The sequence below is a fragment of the Coregonus clupeaformis genome, chromosome 26, assembly GCF_020615455.1.
Source record: "Coregonus clupeaformis isolate EN_2021a chromosome 26, ASM2061545v1, whole genome shotgun sequence".
Taxonomy (NCBI): domain Eukaryota; kingdom Metazoa; phylum Chordata; class Actinopteri; order Salmoniformes; family Salmonidae; genus Coregonus; species Coregonus clupeaformis.
The window spans coordinates 16,639,359-16,656,713 of NC_059217.1; the positions used below are offsets into that span (position 1 = coordinate 16,639,359).

The window sequence follows — 17,355 nt, forward strand, 5'->3', positions numbered from 1 at the left end:
ATATGGGTAGAGTTAAAGTGACTATGCATAGATAATAAAAAGAGTAGCAGCTGTGTAAAAGAGGGGGTAGGGTGGGGGGGACAATGCAAATGGTCCAGGTAGCCATGATTAGCTGTTCAGGAGTCTTATGGCTTGGGGGTAGAAGCTGTTAAGAAGCCTTTTGAACCTAGACTTGGCGCTCCGGTACCGCTTGCCGTGCGGTAGTAGAGAGAACAGTCTATGACTAGGGTGGCTGGAGTCTTTGACAATTTTTAGGGCCTTCCTCTTACACCGCCTGGTATAGAGGTCCTGGATGGCAAGAAGCTTGGCCCCAGTGATGTACAGTCGTGGTCAAAAGTTTTGAGAATGACACATGTATTGGTCTTCACAAAGTTTGCTGCTTCAGTGTTTTTAGATATTTTTGTCAGATGTTACTATGGTATACTGAAGTATAATTACAAGCATTCCATAAGTGTCAAAGGCTATTATTGACAATTACATTAAGTTTATGCAAAGAGTCAATATTTGCAGTGTTGACCCTTCTTTTTCAAGACCTCTGCAATCCGCCCTGGCATGCTGTCAATTAACTTCTGGGCCACATCCTGGCTGATGGCAGCCCATTCTTGCATAATCAATGCTTGGAGTTTGTCAGAATTTGTGGGTTTGTGTTTGTCCACCCACCTCTTGAGGATTGACCATAAATTCTCAATGGGATTAAGGTTTCCTGGCCATGGACCCAAAATGTTGATGTTTTGTTCCCCAAGCCACTTAGTTATCACTTTTGCCTTATGGCAAGGTGCTCCATCATGCTGGAAAAGGCATTGTTCGTCACCAAACTGTTCCTGGATGGTTGGGAGAAGTTGCTCTCGGAGGATGTGTTGGTACCATTCTTTATTCATGGCTGTGTTCTTAGGCAAAATTGTGAGTGAGCCCACTCCCTTGGCTAACAAGCAACCCCACATATGAATGGTCTCAGGATGCTTTACTGTTGGCATGACACAGGACTGATGGTAGCGCTCACCTTGTCTTCTCCGTACAAGCTTTTTTCCGGATGCCCCAAACAATCGGAAAGGGGATTCATCAGAGAAAATGACTTTACCCCAGTCCTCAGCAGTCCAATCCCTGTACCTTTTGCAGAATATCAGTCTGTCCCTGATGTTTTTCCTGGAGAGAAGTGGTTTCCTCGCTGCCCTTCTTGACACCAGGCCATCCTCCAAAAGTCTTCGCCTCACTGTGGTCTTTTACCAAATTGAAATTGAAATGTATTCCAGGTGACTACTTCATGCAGCTGGTTGAGAGAATGCCAAGAGTGTGCAAAGCTGTCATCAAGGCAAAGGGTGGCTATTTGAAGAATCTCAAATATAAAATAAATGTTCAGTTGTTTAAATTTTGTTTGGTTACTACATGATTCCATATGTGTTATTTCATAGTTTTGATGTAGTTACAATGTAGAAAATAGTAAAAAATTAAGAAAAACCGTTGAATGAGTAGGTGTTCTAATACTTTTGACCGGTAGTGTAGTGCCTTGCGGTCGGAGGCCAAGCAGTTCCATTACCAGGCGGTGATGCAACCAGTCAGGATGCTCTCGATGGTGCAGCTGTAGAACTTTTTGAGGATCTGAGGACCCATGCCAAATCTTTTCAGTCTACTGAGGGGGAATAGGCTTTATCATGCCCTCTTCACGACTGTCTTGGTGTGTTTGGACCATGATAGTTTGTTGGTGATGTGGACACCAAGGAACTTGAAGCGCTCAACCTGTTCCACTACAGCCCCGTCGATGAGAATGGGGGCGTGCTCAGTCCTCTTGTTTTTCCTGTAGTCCACAATCATCTCATTTTACATGTACACCTTAGTCATTTAGCAGACACTCTTACCCAGAGCGACTTACAGTTAGTGAGTGCACACATCTTTCATATCTCCTTTGTCTTGATCACGTTGAAGGAGAGGTTGTTATCCTGGCACCATACGGACAGTCTGTTGACAGACGCTATTACCATTTATACTACGTGCATCTGTCCACGAGAGACTATGGATTCAGTAATACTATTATAAGAACACAGATCATGTTAGCCTGTCTAGCCTTATCCGCCTATATCAGGGATGGGAGCCACAACATTTTTTATCCACATCCATATCCACACACGTGCAGTCAGAGCAGGCCCTAGCCATTTTAGCGGCACCCCTCTTGACAGCGGAGAGAACAAATGTATGTTTTAGAGTTAATTTCGTGCAATTCTACACATTTTGCCATAGGGTGGAGAGAAATGTTTGCAGTTTTTAATGATATCTGAGTGATAATTGAGCATCTGTCAATGACTGACATAACAAGTGAAAAACTGCTGAAGCAATGACACATTTTGAAATTGATCCGCGGGCCTACAAAAGGACGGCCGCGGGCGACAGTTGCCCATCACTGGCCAATATCTATACTGAGCATGATGAAGCTCATCAGTGTTAAAGACTGTGAGTTAGTTTAGTACGCACTATGAAGAGGTTCTTGGTGGGTCCGTCGTGTTGAGACACGTTCCTGATCATCTTCATGATCAGAACATCCTTTAGCTTCAGACCCCTCTTCATCAGCATCTTCAGACCATTACCTAGGGACAGGAAAACAGGATCAGAAGTGTGTGTGTGTGTGTGTGTGTGTGTGTGCGTACCCATGTGTTGTACCTTCACAGATGACCTGTGCATTCCTCTTGTTGGCAGCCAGGTTGATGCAGAAGGAGATGAGCTCAGGGTCCATGGGGCTCTCACCACAATCAAACAGCATCTTCATCAACTGTCAATCAATCAAATAATACATAAATCAATTCAACAATACCAATGCATCATCAATCATTATAGCTGGCCAGAAGTCAGTCAGTGTGTTATGGGTGTGTCTGTTCCCAAGCCTTTCTCTCTACTATTTGAGGATGGATGCATGCTTGGTGACATCATTGGCTGAATGTATGAATGACATCATCACCATGTTGATGACATTGGTCTACATATTGTCCATACAGTCATTTAGTTGGTTGCCATGGTGACGCACTGGGTTAACCGCAGAGTACGGAAACAGGAAGGCCTTCTCTGAAGTGAGCAGAAAAGTAGAGGGTATAGGTACAGTCATTACTGTCTAATCAGGTCTGTGCCAATACCCTGCAGGGGACTACTGAGAGGGCTTGCAAACAGACAGAGGAGAGAGAGGTGGAGAGAGGGAGATGGAAAGAGGGGACATTCCATGCCTGCTTGCAATTTGTCCATTCCTTCACAATCCAAAGGCCTCTGACTCATATAGAGCATCTTACAGTCTCCTCCAACTACATCAAAAGAAAGTAAGCTCTGGGTCCTTAGTGATGATGATGATTGGTGTGTGTGTATTTGTACATGTGTGGAGGGGGGAGGTGGGGGGGAGACGTGATGAGGGGAGCTGAAGAGGGGGCTAGGCCACCAGTAAACGCCCTGGAAGTCAACTACAGAGAGAGGACGACGGTCCAAAAAGGAGTCCTCCCCCAGCCCTTGCCATCTGCTCCCCCTCTCTCCCTGCCCAGTCTCCCAGCTTTCCTGTTCTGATTTAACATTAAACAGGAAAGGCTTTAAGCAGTGGCACTGAAGGCCCGCTCCCTGTGAGGAGTCAGTAGTGTGCAATCATACAAACACACACACACACACACACACACACACACACACACACACACACACACACACACACACACACACACACACACACACACACACAGGCCTCGCGTCGGGTATCACATACCAGGGGCCCCGGACCCAAAATCAGCCCTGTCTAGACTCTGTGGCACCTGCCTCTGCTTATTTACCACAGCATAGCCAGAGGAGACCTAGCACCACACTACACAGCACAGCAGACCCTCCCCATCTAACCCCTCACTCCCCTCCACCCCTAACCCTGTACACCCCTTCACCCCTAACACTAAAGCCCCTTCCTCTCCCTCATAACCCCATGTCGAGCCTCTCCCTCCCAGCCCAGAGCTGACCCCACCAGGAGTGGAGGAGAGGAGAAGGGGAAAGGGTTGGGTCAGGTCTTGCCCCAGGCCCAGTGGGGAGAGGTAGAGAGGAAAAGGCTGAGCTGGCCAAAGGGCAGGGACAGAGCAGAGGTAGCCTGATGAGGAAACCTGCCCAGCGGGGAATAGGGAGGATGGAGAGGAGGGGGGTTCAAGGTAGAACTGGGCGATATGGCCAAAATCTTATATCACAATATTTTCCACATTTGACGGTATGACAGTATTTGAAGGTATTTTATGTTTTTTAATAATAAAAGTTATAAATATGCTTTGAGTAGTGCATGACCCTAGGGTGGCAACACATACACTATAAGTGATTTAAATGGGTCTTTCTCCATTCTGATTGTTGTATACTGTTCAATCCAACTTCAAACAAAAATAATTATCAGTATTTTCATACATTTCTGTATTTCCTGCACTTTTGTTATCATTTCCACATTGTGACCTGCAGGGATGCATGATATGGGCAAAAAAATCTAGGCCTAGTAGTGAACTGTTGGAATCATGGAAATATAATGATTATTCAAATTCTATAGATGGAATTTATTGGGCAGCACCTTGAACACATTGATGTTTGACATGACAACAAATTAATAAGCCAGGAAGGAATTATTGGGTAGGAACCAAAAGTGTTGGTCAGTGTTTCTAGGTGACCCTTAATTAGAAGCTACATGGCATGTTTTCTTACCTCATGTAGCTAGCTAACATCAAAGACAGTACAGTATGAAGATAGGCAGAAACTGCTTCTCCAATAGAAATCCCTGATCACACTCGTAGGCGATGTCATGGTGATGTTGGCTAGCTAAGCTCATGCACAAAATTAGGTAATCGGGTCTAACAGTCGTCTCGCGCCAAACTGCGGATGTACAGGCCGTCAAATCAAAGGCATTCCTTAGATATAAAGTTGTTTTTGACAAAAATGAAAACGTGTCAGTTTGTCACCTTCACGAGGTTAGAGTAATAACATGTTCAACTACTTAAGACTTGGCTCGAATCTAGGTTGTGCCTTTAGATTTTGTAAAAATTAACAACTAAGGAATAATGTTTCACTTCCCTCATTGAATTCTCAAACCCCAAACCCCGGCCTGGTCTACTTGGTCTGTTTCGCAAGCGTTCCCGGAAGTCTCGCAATGTTGTGCCTCTGGGTTTAGAAACTCTGTGCTAACACATTCATGCTTCGCCTATTCCTCTCTGATTTAGAAGATACCGTTGCACAAACAACATGCTTATCTAGGCCTACACCAGCACTGGTACCAGGCTGATTAGATAGCTATGTTTGCTATGACTCTTAGAACATTTAGCAAGCTAGCTAGCCAGCTAACTAGCGATTAGCATTTGTGACTAACAACATTTATTTTAGTCAAAACTTTGCTAAGAAAAGACAAACTAGCAGACAGTAGTTTGCAGACAGTAAAATAAACTAACTAATAGTGTAATTATAGAACGCTTGTGGAAAGCAGCATGTCACCAACATCTTGCTCCATCTACAATTGAAGTCGGAAGTTTACATACACTTAGGTTGGAGTCATTAAAACTTGTTTTCAACAACTCCACAGATTTCTTGTTAACAAACTATAGTTTTGGCAAGTCTGTTAGGACATCTACATTGTACATGACACAAGTAATTTTTCCAACAATTGTTTACAGACAGATTATTTCACTTATAATTCACTGTATCACAATTCCAGTGGGTCAGAAGTTTACATACACTAATTTGACTGTGCCTTTAAACAGCTTGGAAAATTCCAGAAAATGATGTCATGGCTGTAGAAGCTTCCGATAGGCTAATTGACATAATTTGAGTCAATTGGAGGTGTACCTGTGGATGTATTTCAAGGCCTACCTTCAAACTCAGTGCTTCTTTGCTTGACATCATGGGAAAATCAAAAGAAATCAGCCAAGACCTCAGAACAAATATTGCATACAATACAATATACAGACGTCATACCGCTCAGGAAGGAGACGCGTTCTGTCTCCTAGAGATTAATGTACTTTGGTGCGAAAAGTGCAAATAAATCCTAGAACAACAGCAAAGGACCTTGTGAAGATGCTGGAGGAAACAGGTACAAAATTATCTATATCCACAGTAAAACGAGTCCTATATCGATATAACCTGAAAGGCCGCTCAGCAAGGAAGAAGCCACTGCTCCAAAACGGCCATAAAAAAGGCAGACTACGGTTTGCAACTGCACATGGGGACAAAGATCGTACTTTTTGGAGAAATGTCCTCTGGTCTGATTAAACAAAAATATAACTGTTTGGCCATAATGACCATCGTTATGTTTGGAGGAAAAACGGGGACGCTTGCAAGCCGAAGAACACCATCCCAACCGTGAAGCACGGAGGTGGCAGCATCATGCTGTGGGTTGCTTTGCAGCAGGAAGGACTGGTGCACTTCACAAAATAGATGGCATCATGAGGAAGGAAAAATATGTGGATATATTGAAGCAACATCTCAAGACATCAGTCAGGAAGTTAAAGCTTGGTCGCAAATGGGTCTTCCAAATGGACAATGATCCCAAGCATACTTCCAAAATTGTGGCAAAATGGCTTAAGGACAACAAAGTCAAGGTATTGGAGTGACCATCACAAAGCCCTGACCTCAATCCTATAGAAAATGTATGGGCAGAACTGAAAAAGTGTGTGCGAGCAAGGAGGCCTACAAACCTGACTCAGTTAAACCAGCTCTGTCAGGAGGAATGGGCCAAAATTCACCCAACCTATTGTGGGAAGCTTGTGGAAGGCTGCCCGGAACGTTTGACCCAAGTTAAACAATTTAAAGGCAATGCTACCAAATACTAATTGAGTGTATGTAAACTTCCGACTTCAACTGTATCTGACCATGCAGACTGCAGAGCGAACGGCAAGAAAGTGCTCGTGACTGTGGTCAAGCAACTGCTCTCTCCTTGAGTGACAGGGGGCAGGAAAGTGTGGGAAGTGGCATGCAGCAGGAGGAGAGAGAAAGACAACTCAAGTAGAAAACGGAGTAAACAAAAAAATGTTGCGTATCATATTTAACAAACCAAACATTGATATACCATTATAGAAGGTAAAGTAAAAACCCAAACCGGTCCGTACATCAATACCCATATTTAGTAAAATACGGTATACTGCCCAGTCCTAGCTAAAGGACCATCCCTAGAGACAGAGAGAGAGCGAGAGAGAGGGCCTGGGGTCAAAGGCCACTTTCCGGTCATGCTGCTACCCAACATCCTCTCTGACACGCCGACCCCGCGGGGCAGATCTACTGGTGACATGACCCACTACACAAACAGCCCTGTTTATGAGCATCTGGCCCCCAGTTACACCCAATCTCACAAGACAAACAGAATAAGCATTTAACTAATCTACCAATGATGAAAGACAGAGGCAATCAGACTTAACTCAATCAATATGACATCTCAGTTTCATTCCGACATCACTAACATCATGTACACTTAAAATCTAGATATTCCTTATTAGTGCATTCTACGTACACCAAATAGGCCTAGACCATAGAGAAGATGGAGAGAAGGGCCTTTTTTCACTGAGGGCTGGTTAGATGAATGACGCAAGGTTTTCTCCAGCGCTCCAATAAGTGGAAAGGATGAAAAAAAACATAGTTAAAAAACACGGAGCTGTCATCAGTGAGAGTGAAGGCTGAGCAGCCGTCCTTTGGCGATTTGGGTGCAGATGTAGCATGCCCCCCTCTCTCTCCATTCCTCTCTTTCTCTCTCCATTCCTACCACTCTCTATTCATTCCGCTCTCTCCATTTCTCCCACCCTCTCCATCCCTTTCTATCCCTCCCTCTTTCCATCCATCGTTCCCTCTCTACATCCCTTTCCCTCCCTCTCCCTCTTTCTCATGCATAATTCCAAGACTGTTAGCCTCGATGCTAATGCTGTCTGGGCTGCGGCCTCAGCCCTTGAGTGTACATTACCCAGTCTTACCTGTGGTATGCAGTCTGTGTAGGCAAACATGGACTTGAATCTGTCGTCCACACTGATGTGGTACAGAATGCACATACACAGCTGTCTCTGGCTCTCGTCAGCTGAAACATACACAGAGAGAAGAGAAGCACAGAGAGGGGTAAATGGATGAATGAATGAAGAGCTGTACTTAATTTCTGCTTCATGGAGATTCAAATGTCCAAAAGTCTTGGACGAGGCTAGTGGACAACCCATACGTCCACTACAACACAGCTTAAATAACATACAGTTAACCAGCTCTCTAGGATGATATGGTTTAGTAATAAAGCTAGCCATTGAAAGACAATGAACACATTTTCTTTTTGCAGGTTTATAAGAGGTTATTTTACAGCAGTCTAAAGAACGTGGCTCTGACTCTATGATTCAGTGTTAATCTGTCAGGCAGCTCTCTCAGAGTGTTTATGAGTTTGACCCAAACCACTGCAGGGTGACTGCAGGACGCTCCAGAGAGATAGCTCACCAACATCATGGGGTTATGAGTCTGAGGGCCTAGGACATTGTTTCATGTGAACACTAGTTTCTAGAGAGAGAGTGACTGCAGTGACCGACCACACTGGGTCAGAACTAGGGTGATGAAGGACCACAGATCTGACAGACCAGACTGACCCAGTATAGTTCTAACTGGTCCTAACCTAACCCGTGGTCAGTGACCATGCAGGGCAGGCAGCCTTATCACATAGCAGCCTACTGGAACCAGATGTGCTTACCGAACCCCTGGAAACAAGAGAAAAGAGACGGCTTGGAGGTTTAATTGGGAAAACAGGAGGAAGCATCAATTTTACTGCCTTTAATAAGTTAAAGCTACACTGCTCAGGCCCTTGCAGTGCTGTGATTGGCCCACACGTGCTTCTCATTAGTGGAGCCCTCAACCTATACCTTAACACACACGCTCACACTTGTTGCCTCACATGAGCTCACACACACACACTCTCTCATCTGACCTGGAAAACTCCCTCACTGCACCGGTAGAAACATGGAGGATCCTTTATAGGGAAGGAGAGAAACCCCATTAAAAGTACTAAACACCACTAGAGACCCACTGAAAAAAAAGAAGAGCGGGGAGCCGTTAAGAATTAACTTGAGTGTTCAGGGGCAGTTAGTGAGGGAGCTAAACTCCAATTACACTCTGCTCTGAATTAAAACCACCCAACCTTCATAAAATCACACCGCCATGCATTAGTGGCGCCTGGGGCAGTTCTGTGGATAGTATACTATTCTGTTGTTTGTGCAATTTACTGAGTAAATAAGAGTACTGGTTCAGTCTTCAAAAAGAAAACCCATAATGCACATCAAATGGTGAAAATGCTTCTAAGAAAAAGTCCCGGCAAAAAGTCCCAGTGAAATTGTCCAAATGGAATGATTCTGGAGTAAATTTGGAGTAAAACGTGGTATTTCGGCAGCACCCATGGATAGTAGTCGTCAACAACACAAGGCCAATGGTCAGGTGAAGGGTTGAAAGGGTTGTGATGTATATCCTCATTCAGGTGGTGGGATCACGAGGAAGGCGAAGATGAGGTGTAGCTCACCCTTCTCCCTTTCATCTTATCAGCCCGGGTTGCGACCCCTAGTGGGGGCTGATGGCATAGGGATGGTAGCTGTCCCCTCACACCCTCAGAGCGGACCGGACTGGAGCAGAGCAGAGAGGAGCGTCTCTCTCTGGAGATAAGAGGGAAATCTCTGGACAGTACTTCCACACAGAAAACAGGACAGCGCCAATAGGATGATTAACAGGACTTCAATTAATCGCAGTTTGAAAACCACACTGACACACATACTGAACACCCACACAAATACTAGGGATGTGACAAATGAAAAAAATAATCTTAACGTTTAAACTGCCATTTTTGGGGCGGTTTTCCGTTAAGAGAAAAATGCATTAAATTCCACGTGAACTCACTATGCAGCTGCACTGCTCCCAGCAACGGTTTGGGTCTCATGTTGCGTCCCTTTCAGGTGGTTAAGCATTGCACCTACACTACCATTACTGTACCTCAATTCCACCTCGCAAAGTTTGCTTTTCCTTCTCATTTCCTTCTCAATTTGTAAGTCGCTCTGGATAAGAGCGTCTGCTAAATGATGTAAATGTAACTTGTCAAAGTATTGCCATACAGGACCTGTTGCTGTCGCTTGCCTTTCTCTGCCATTTTTCCAACTGTTAATGATTATGACGTAGTGGTGGAGAGTCGACTACAAAATAGTTGATTCCTCGACTTCTTGCACGTGGACTCCCTTGCACGTCGAGTAAAGTTTTGATTCAGATTTTTGGAACGGAGGAGACTATTTAGGAGCTGTACTTCTGAGAACACGAACACTTGCATCTTTCATAGCGAGCTAGTGAGGGACGGAGAGAGGGGAGGGACACAGTATAGGCAGGTCGGCCACCAGGCAGACGGAGTCAGAACCGTGCACTAGGCCTATCTATCGGCAATCAAAAGCTGTATCTCGCAATGGAATGCTGCATCTTGCAATTTTTCGGCTTGCAATGTCTCGCAACTTCAGTAAAGCAGGGCCTATCATCAATGAATAGGCTAGGATATTCTACACGCAGCAGACCGAAGACTGAACACACACTCACAACATTAGCAAAGAGTAAGTGCAGGCAAGCCAGCGCAAGGGAGAGAGAGAGGGGGGGGGGGGGCAGGCAGAAAGAATGTCTTAATCTGTATCTTGCAATGTCTTGTATGCCTTTACTAAAATAGCCTAAAGTTCGCCTCCTCCTCACCGGTTTTCTTTAAATTACACAACTTTCCCCAGGCCTTTATAGCCTACCATCTAGTTAGGCTATAACACGGAAAATAATATGTTTTGTGATAACTGCACTTTGATTTACATTTTGTGGGAAGAAAATTTATTCAAAACATCATTTTTCGGTTAGGGGCTTTTCTTACTTTTAAGAGCAATGGGAGAGAGTGAATCTTACAAGTGCACACACAGAAACACGCTCTAAATGAGATGTACACTCCCATATGTATGTATTTCGACTAGGGTTGCAAAGTTACCAGAACTTTCAGTAATTTTGGCAATCAACAGGTAATCTATGGTAACTTTGGTCATTTATACTTGAATAACTTTAAAAAATATATTAATATACAGTATAGCAGGGATGTGCATCTTTCCCTTTCAAGTTGATTCGATACGTATGTAGAGACGTGCTCCAATACAGGAATGATACGGTTTAGTTTGAAACAATTCGGTGCGATTCGGTTTGATTAGAGAACGAATTGATGCGATTCGGTTCGATGCGATACACTAACATTTTCTGCATGAACACATAGATTTTTCATTCTAAATAAAAATCTGCTGTTGATGGCACTCATAAGCTGGAGCTCTCTGAGCTGGATCTGTCTGGGCTGACTTCTGTGCGTGTGTGTGTGTAAATGATGTATGTCTATGGCGTATGTACAGTGAGGGTAAAAAGTATTTGATCCCCTGCTGATTTTGTACATTTTCCCACTGACAAAGAAATTATCAGTCTATAATTTTAATGGTAGGTTTATTTGAACAGTGAGAGACAGAATAACAACAACAAAATCCAGAAAAACGCATGTCAAAAATGTTATAAATTGATCTGCATTTTAATGAGGGAAATAAGTATTTGACCCCCTCTCAATCAGAAAGATTTCTGGCTCCCAGGTGTCTTTTATACAGGTAACGAGCTGAGAATAGGAGCACACTCTTAAAGGGAATGCTCCTAATCTCAGCTTGTTACCTGTATAAAAGACACCTGTCCACAGAAGCAATCAATCAATCAGATTCCAAACTCTCCACCATGGCCAAGACCAAATAGCTCTCCAAGGATGTCAGGGACCTACACAAGGCTGGAATGGGCTACAAGACCATCGCCAAGCAGCTTGGTGAGAAGGTGACATTAGTTGGTGCGATTACTCGCAAATGGAAGAAACACAAAAGAACTGTCAATCTCCCTCGGCCCGGGGCTCCATGCAAGATCTCACCTCGTGGAGTTGCAATGATCATGAGAACGGAATCAGCCCAGAACTACATGGGAGGATCTTGTCAATGATCTCAAGGCAGCTGGGACCATAGTCACCAAGAAAACAATTGGTAACACACTACGCCGTGAAGGACTGAAATCCTGCAGCGCCCGCAAGGTCTCCCTGCTCAAGAAAGCACATATACAGGGCCGTCTGAAGTTTGCCAATGAACATCTGAATGATTCAGAGGAGAACTGGGTGAAAGTGTTGTGGTCAGATGAGACCAAAATGGAGCTCTTTGGCATCAACTCAACTCGCCGTGTTTGGAGGAGGAGGAATGCTGCCTATGACCCCAAGAACACCATCCCCACCATCAAACATGGAGGTGGAAACATTATGCTTTGGGGGTGTTTTTCAGCTAAGGGAACAGGACAACTTTACTGCATCATAGGGACGATGGACGGGGCCATGTACCGTCAAATCTTGGGTGAGAACCTCCTTCCGTCAGCCAGGGCATTGAAAATGGGTCGTGGATGGGTATTCCAGCATGACAATGACCCAAAACACACGGCCAAGGCAACAAAGGAGTGGCTCAAGAAGAAGCACATTAAGGTCCTGGAGTGGCCTAGCCAGTCTCCAGACCGTAGTCCCATAGAAAATCTGTGGAGGGAGCTGAAGGTTTGAGTTGCCAAACGTCAGCCTCGAAACCTTAATGACTTGGAGAAGATCTGCAAAGAGGAGTGGGACAGAATCCCTCCTGAGATGTGTGCAAACTGGTGGCCAACTACAAGAAACGTCTGACCTCTGTGATTGCCAACAAGGGTTTTGCCACCAAGTAACTTATTTCCCTCATTAAAATGCAAATCAATTTATAACATTTTTGTTATTCTGTCTCTCACTGTTCAAATAAACCTACCATTAAAATTATAGACTTATCATGTCTTTGTCAGTGGGCAAACGTACAAAATCAGCAGGGGATCAAATACTTTTTTCCCTCACTGTACTAGGTTTGTGTGTATGTGTGTGTAAATGATGTACGTCTATGGTGTATTTACTACGTAGGCACCTGAGCTGAGCCATAAGGAAGACTAGGCATCTACCACCCCACTACCACTATCAGATTAGGGGGGCAATGTAGCTATGTTTTTTGTCCCTTTGGTTCTGAAATCACCATCACCCACTAATTAACTTGTCATTTTTGCAGATTGAGTGTTTGAGCTAGTCATGATATAGCCAATGAATGAGCGTACAAAACATTAAGAACACCTTCCTAATATTGAGATGCACCCCCCCTTTTGCCCTCAGAACAGCCTCAATTCGTCAGGGCAGGTGTCGAAAGCGTTCCAAAGGGATGCTGGCCCATGTTGACTCCAATGCGTCCAACAGTTGTGTCAAGTTGGCTGTCCTTTGGGTGGTGGACCATTCTTGATACACACGGGAAATTGTTAAGCGTGAAAAACCTAGAAGCGTTGCAGTTCTTGACACAAATCTGTGCGCATAGCACCTACTAACATACCCCGTTCAAAAGCACTTCAATAATTTGTCTTGCCCACCCTCTGAATGGCACACATACACAATCCATGTCTCAATTGTCTTAAGGCTTAAAAATCCTTCTTTAACCTGTCTCCTCCCCTTCATCTACACTTATTGAAGTGGATTTAACAAGTGACATAAATAAGGAATCATAGCATTCACCTGGTCAGTCTATGTCATGGAAAGAGTTCTTAATGTTTTGTACACTCAGTGTATTGCACAAGTTTGGATTTCACCCCCATTTAAAAATCGAATGGTTATTAAGTTTTTACGGAGTGAGTTTCTTTTCTCCTACCACTTCGCTTCGGACATGCAGTGCGCCTCGCAAAAGTGATTGCTGTCCTTGTTATAAAATTATGAATCAACTTTACCCTGTATATCTACAAATTACCATATACCCTGTTTAAAGCAAAACTATTCAAAACTATTGCTGTAGGTGAACATGAACGATCCAAATAAAATATATTGTAAGCCCCGTTCAGCAGGTACAGCCAGATGAGAGTTGTGTCTCCGGTAGCTCACTTTAAACCACCATTTTAAAACAGCGCATAGAGAACAATAACCTTGCAAATTACATAGGTTGTCACTCAACATGGACTAGCTTCTGGGGGAAGCTGGTTCCACCATTGGGGTGCAAGGACAGAGGACTGGGCTGAGTTAGAGCTGCCCTCCCGTACGGGTGGGAGGGCCAAGAGACCAGAGGTGGTAGAACGGAGCACTTGAGTTGGAGTGTAACATACCCTTTGCAACCCTAATTTAGACAGTGATACAGAAAAAGTGTCATTCTGGAGTCACTTTTATTGTAAGTAAGAATAGAAAATGTTTGTGAACATTTCTAAATGAATGTGGATGCTACCATGATTCTGCATAATCACCCATGTATCGTGAATGATGATCAGTGAGAAAGTTACCAATGCTAATCTCCCTCATTATTGGTAACAATGAGAGGTTAGCATGCTTTGTTGTAGACTCTAACTTTCTCATCATTAGTCATGTGGTGCCAGGACAACAACCTCTCCCTCAACGTGAGCAAGACAAAGGAGCTGATCGTGGACTACAGGAAAAGGAGGGCCGAACACGCCCCCAATAACATCGACGGGGCTGTAGTGGAGTGGAACGAGAGTTTCAAGTTCCTTGGTGTTCACATCACCAACAAACTATCATGGTCCAAACACACCAAGACAGTCGTGAAGAGGGCACAACAACACCTTTTCCCCCTCAGGAGACTGAAAAAGTTCTACAGCTGCACCATCGAGAGCATCCTGACTGGTTGCATCACCGCCTGGTATGGCAACTGCTCGGCATCCGACCGTAAGGCGCTACAGAGGGTAGTGTGTACAGCCCAGTACATAACTGGGGCCAAGCTTCCTGCCCTCCAGGACCTATATACTAGGCGGTGTCAGAGGAAGGCCCAAAAAATTGTCAAAGACTCCAGTCACCCAAGTCATAGACTGTTCTCTCTGCTACCGCACGGCAAGCGGTACGGAGTGCCAAGTCTAGGTTCAAAAGGCTCCTTAACAGCTTCTACCCCCAAGCCATAAGACTGCTGAACAATTAATCAAATGGCCACCTGGACTATTTACATTGACAATCCCCCCCCCCCCTTTTGTTTTTACACTGCTGCTACTCGCTGTTTATTATCTATGCATAGTCACTTCACCCCTACCTACATGTACAAATTACCTCGACTAACCTATACCCCCACACATTGACTCGGTACCGGTAACCCCTGTATATAGTCTCGTTATTGTTATTTTATTGTGTTTTATTTTTTATTTTATTTTATTTAGTAAATATTTTCTTAACTCTATTTATTGAACTGCATTGTTGGTTAAGGGCTTGTAAGTAAGCATTTAACGTGTTGTATTCGGCGCATGTGACAAATAACATTTGATTCGATTTGATTAATTTATGATTTTTTAAAAACACTTCATTATCAGGATTGGTTTAGAAGTGTTCTTATATACTCACTTAGAAATAAATGTACTCCAATCATCATTCACCATTCAGTTCCTATTGGGCAAAACATAGCCCAAACACAACCAAAACAAACTGCAAATGCATCCAACATGTTTGTAGCGTCACAAGCTTGATTTAGTCATTGCGTGCTAGAATATGTGACCAAATACTAAACTTTTCACTACTTTGCTACACTATAAGTGAAATTTGTCCAAATACTTATGACATTTTCAAATGGGGGTACAAGATCTAGGCTATAAAGTGCTTTAATTTCTAAACGGTAAAATCAGATATGTATGAAAATACCCTCAAATATAAGGCAACATTCTGTACTGTCACCTCATATGAAACATTTGATGTCAAATAAAAAATGCTGGAGTAGAGCCAAATCAAAAAAAAAAATGCATCACTGTCCAAATACAGTTGAAGTTGGAAGTTTACATACACCTTAGCCAAATACATTTAAACTCAGTTTTTCACAATTCCTGACATTTAATCCTAGTAAAAATTCCCTGTTTTAGGTCAGTTGGGATCACCACTTTATTTTAAGAATGTGAAATGTCAGAATAATAGTAGCGAGAATGATTTATTTCAGCTTTTATTTCTTTCATCACATTCCCAGTGAGTCAGAAGTTTACATACACTCAATTAGTATTTGGTAGCATTGCCTTTAAATTGTTTAACTTGGGTCAAACGTTTCGGGTAGCCTTCCACAAGCTTCCCACAATAAGTTGGGTGAATATTAGCCCATTCCTCCTGACAGAGCTGGTGTAACTGAGTCAGGTTTGTAGGCCTCCTTGCTCACACATGCTTTTTCAGTTCTGCCCACACAGGATATAGGATTGAGGTCAGGGCTTTGTGATGGCCACTCCAATACCTTGACTTTGTTGCCCTTAAGCCATTTTGCCACAACTTTGGAAGTATGCTTGGGGTCATTGTCCATTTGGAAGACCCATTAGCGACCAAGCTTTAACTTCCTGTCTGATGTCTTGAGATGTTGCTTCAATATATCCACATAATTTTCCTTCCTCATGATGCCATCTATTTTGTGAAGTGCACCAGTCCCTCCTGCAGCAAAGCACCCCCACAGCATGATGCTGCCACCCCCGTGCTTCACGGTTGGGATGGTGTTCTTCGGCTTGAAAGCTACCCCCTTTTTCCTCCAAACATAACGATGGTCATTATGGCCAAACAGTTATATTTTTGTTTCATCAGACCAGAGGACATTTCTCCAAAAAGTACGATCTTTGTCCCCATGTGCAGTTGCAAACCTTAGTCTGGCTTTTTTATGGCGGTTTTGGAGCAGTGGCTTCTTCCTTGCTGAGCTGCCTTTCAGGTTATGTCGATATAGGACTCGTTTTACTGTGGATATAGATACTTTTGTACCTGTTTCCTCCAGCATCTTCACAAGGTCCTTTGCTGTTGTTTTGGGATTGATTTGCACTTTTCGCACCAAAGTACGTTCATCTCTAGGAGACAGAACGCGTCTCATTCCTGAGCAGTATGACGTCTGCGTGGTCCCATGGTGTTTATACTTGCGTACTATTGTCTGTACAGATGAACGTGGTACCTTCAGGCGTTTGGAAATTGCTCCCAAGGATGAACCAGACTTGTGGAGGCCTATAATATTTTTTTCTGAGGTCTTGGCTGATTTCTTATGATTTTCCCATGATGTCAAGCAAAGAGGCACTGAGTTTGAAGGTAGGCCTTGAAATACATCCACAGGTACACCTCCAATTGACTCAAATTATGTCAATTAGCCTATCAGAAGTTTCTAAAGCCATGACATTATTTTCTGGAATTTTCCAAGCTGTTTAAAGGCACAGTCAACTTAGTGTATGTAAACTTCTGACCCACTGGAATTGTGATACAGTGAATTATAAGTGAAATAATCTGTCTGTAAACAATTGTTGGAAAAATTACTTGTGTCATGCACAAAGTAGATGTCCGAACCAACTTGCCAAAACTATAGT

General features: G+C 43.6%; 1 protein-coding gene across 2 annotated transcripts in view; it reads right to left on the reverse strand.

The window, feature by feature from the left end:
* LOC121540422 (kinesin-associated protein 3-like) overlaps window positions 1–17,355 on the reverse strand; it is a 66,611-nt gene that overhangs the window by 23,104 nt on the left and 26,152 nt on the right. For both annotated transcript variants that reach the window (XM_041849279.2, XM_041849278.2), the window contains exons 11-13: window positions 7,920–8,020; window positions 2,650–2,758; window positions 2,464–2,576 (exon numbers count right to left, since the gene is read on the reverse strand). In XM_041849279.2, coding sequence (XP_041705213.2) covers window positions 2,464–2,576; window positions 2,650–2,758; window positions 7,920–8,020 — 323 coding nt within the window. The remainder of the gene's footprint in view (window positions 1–2,463; window positions 2,577–2,649; window positions 2,759–7,919; window positions 8,021–17,355) is intronic.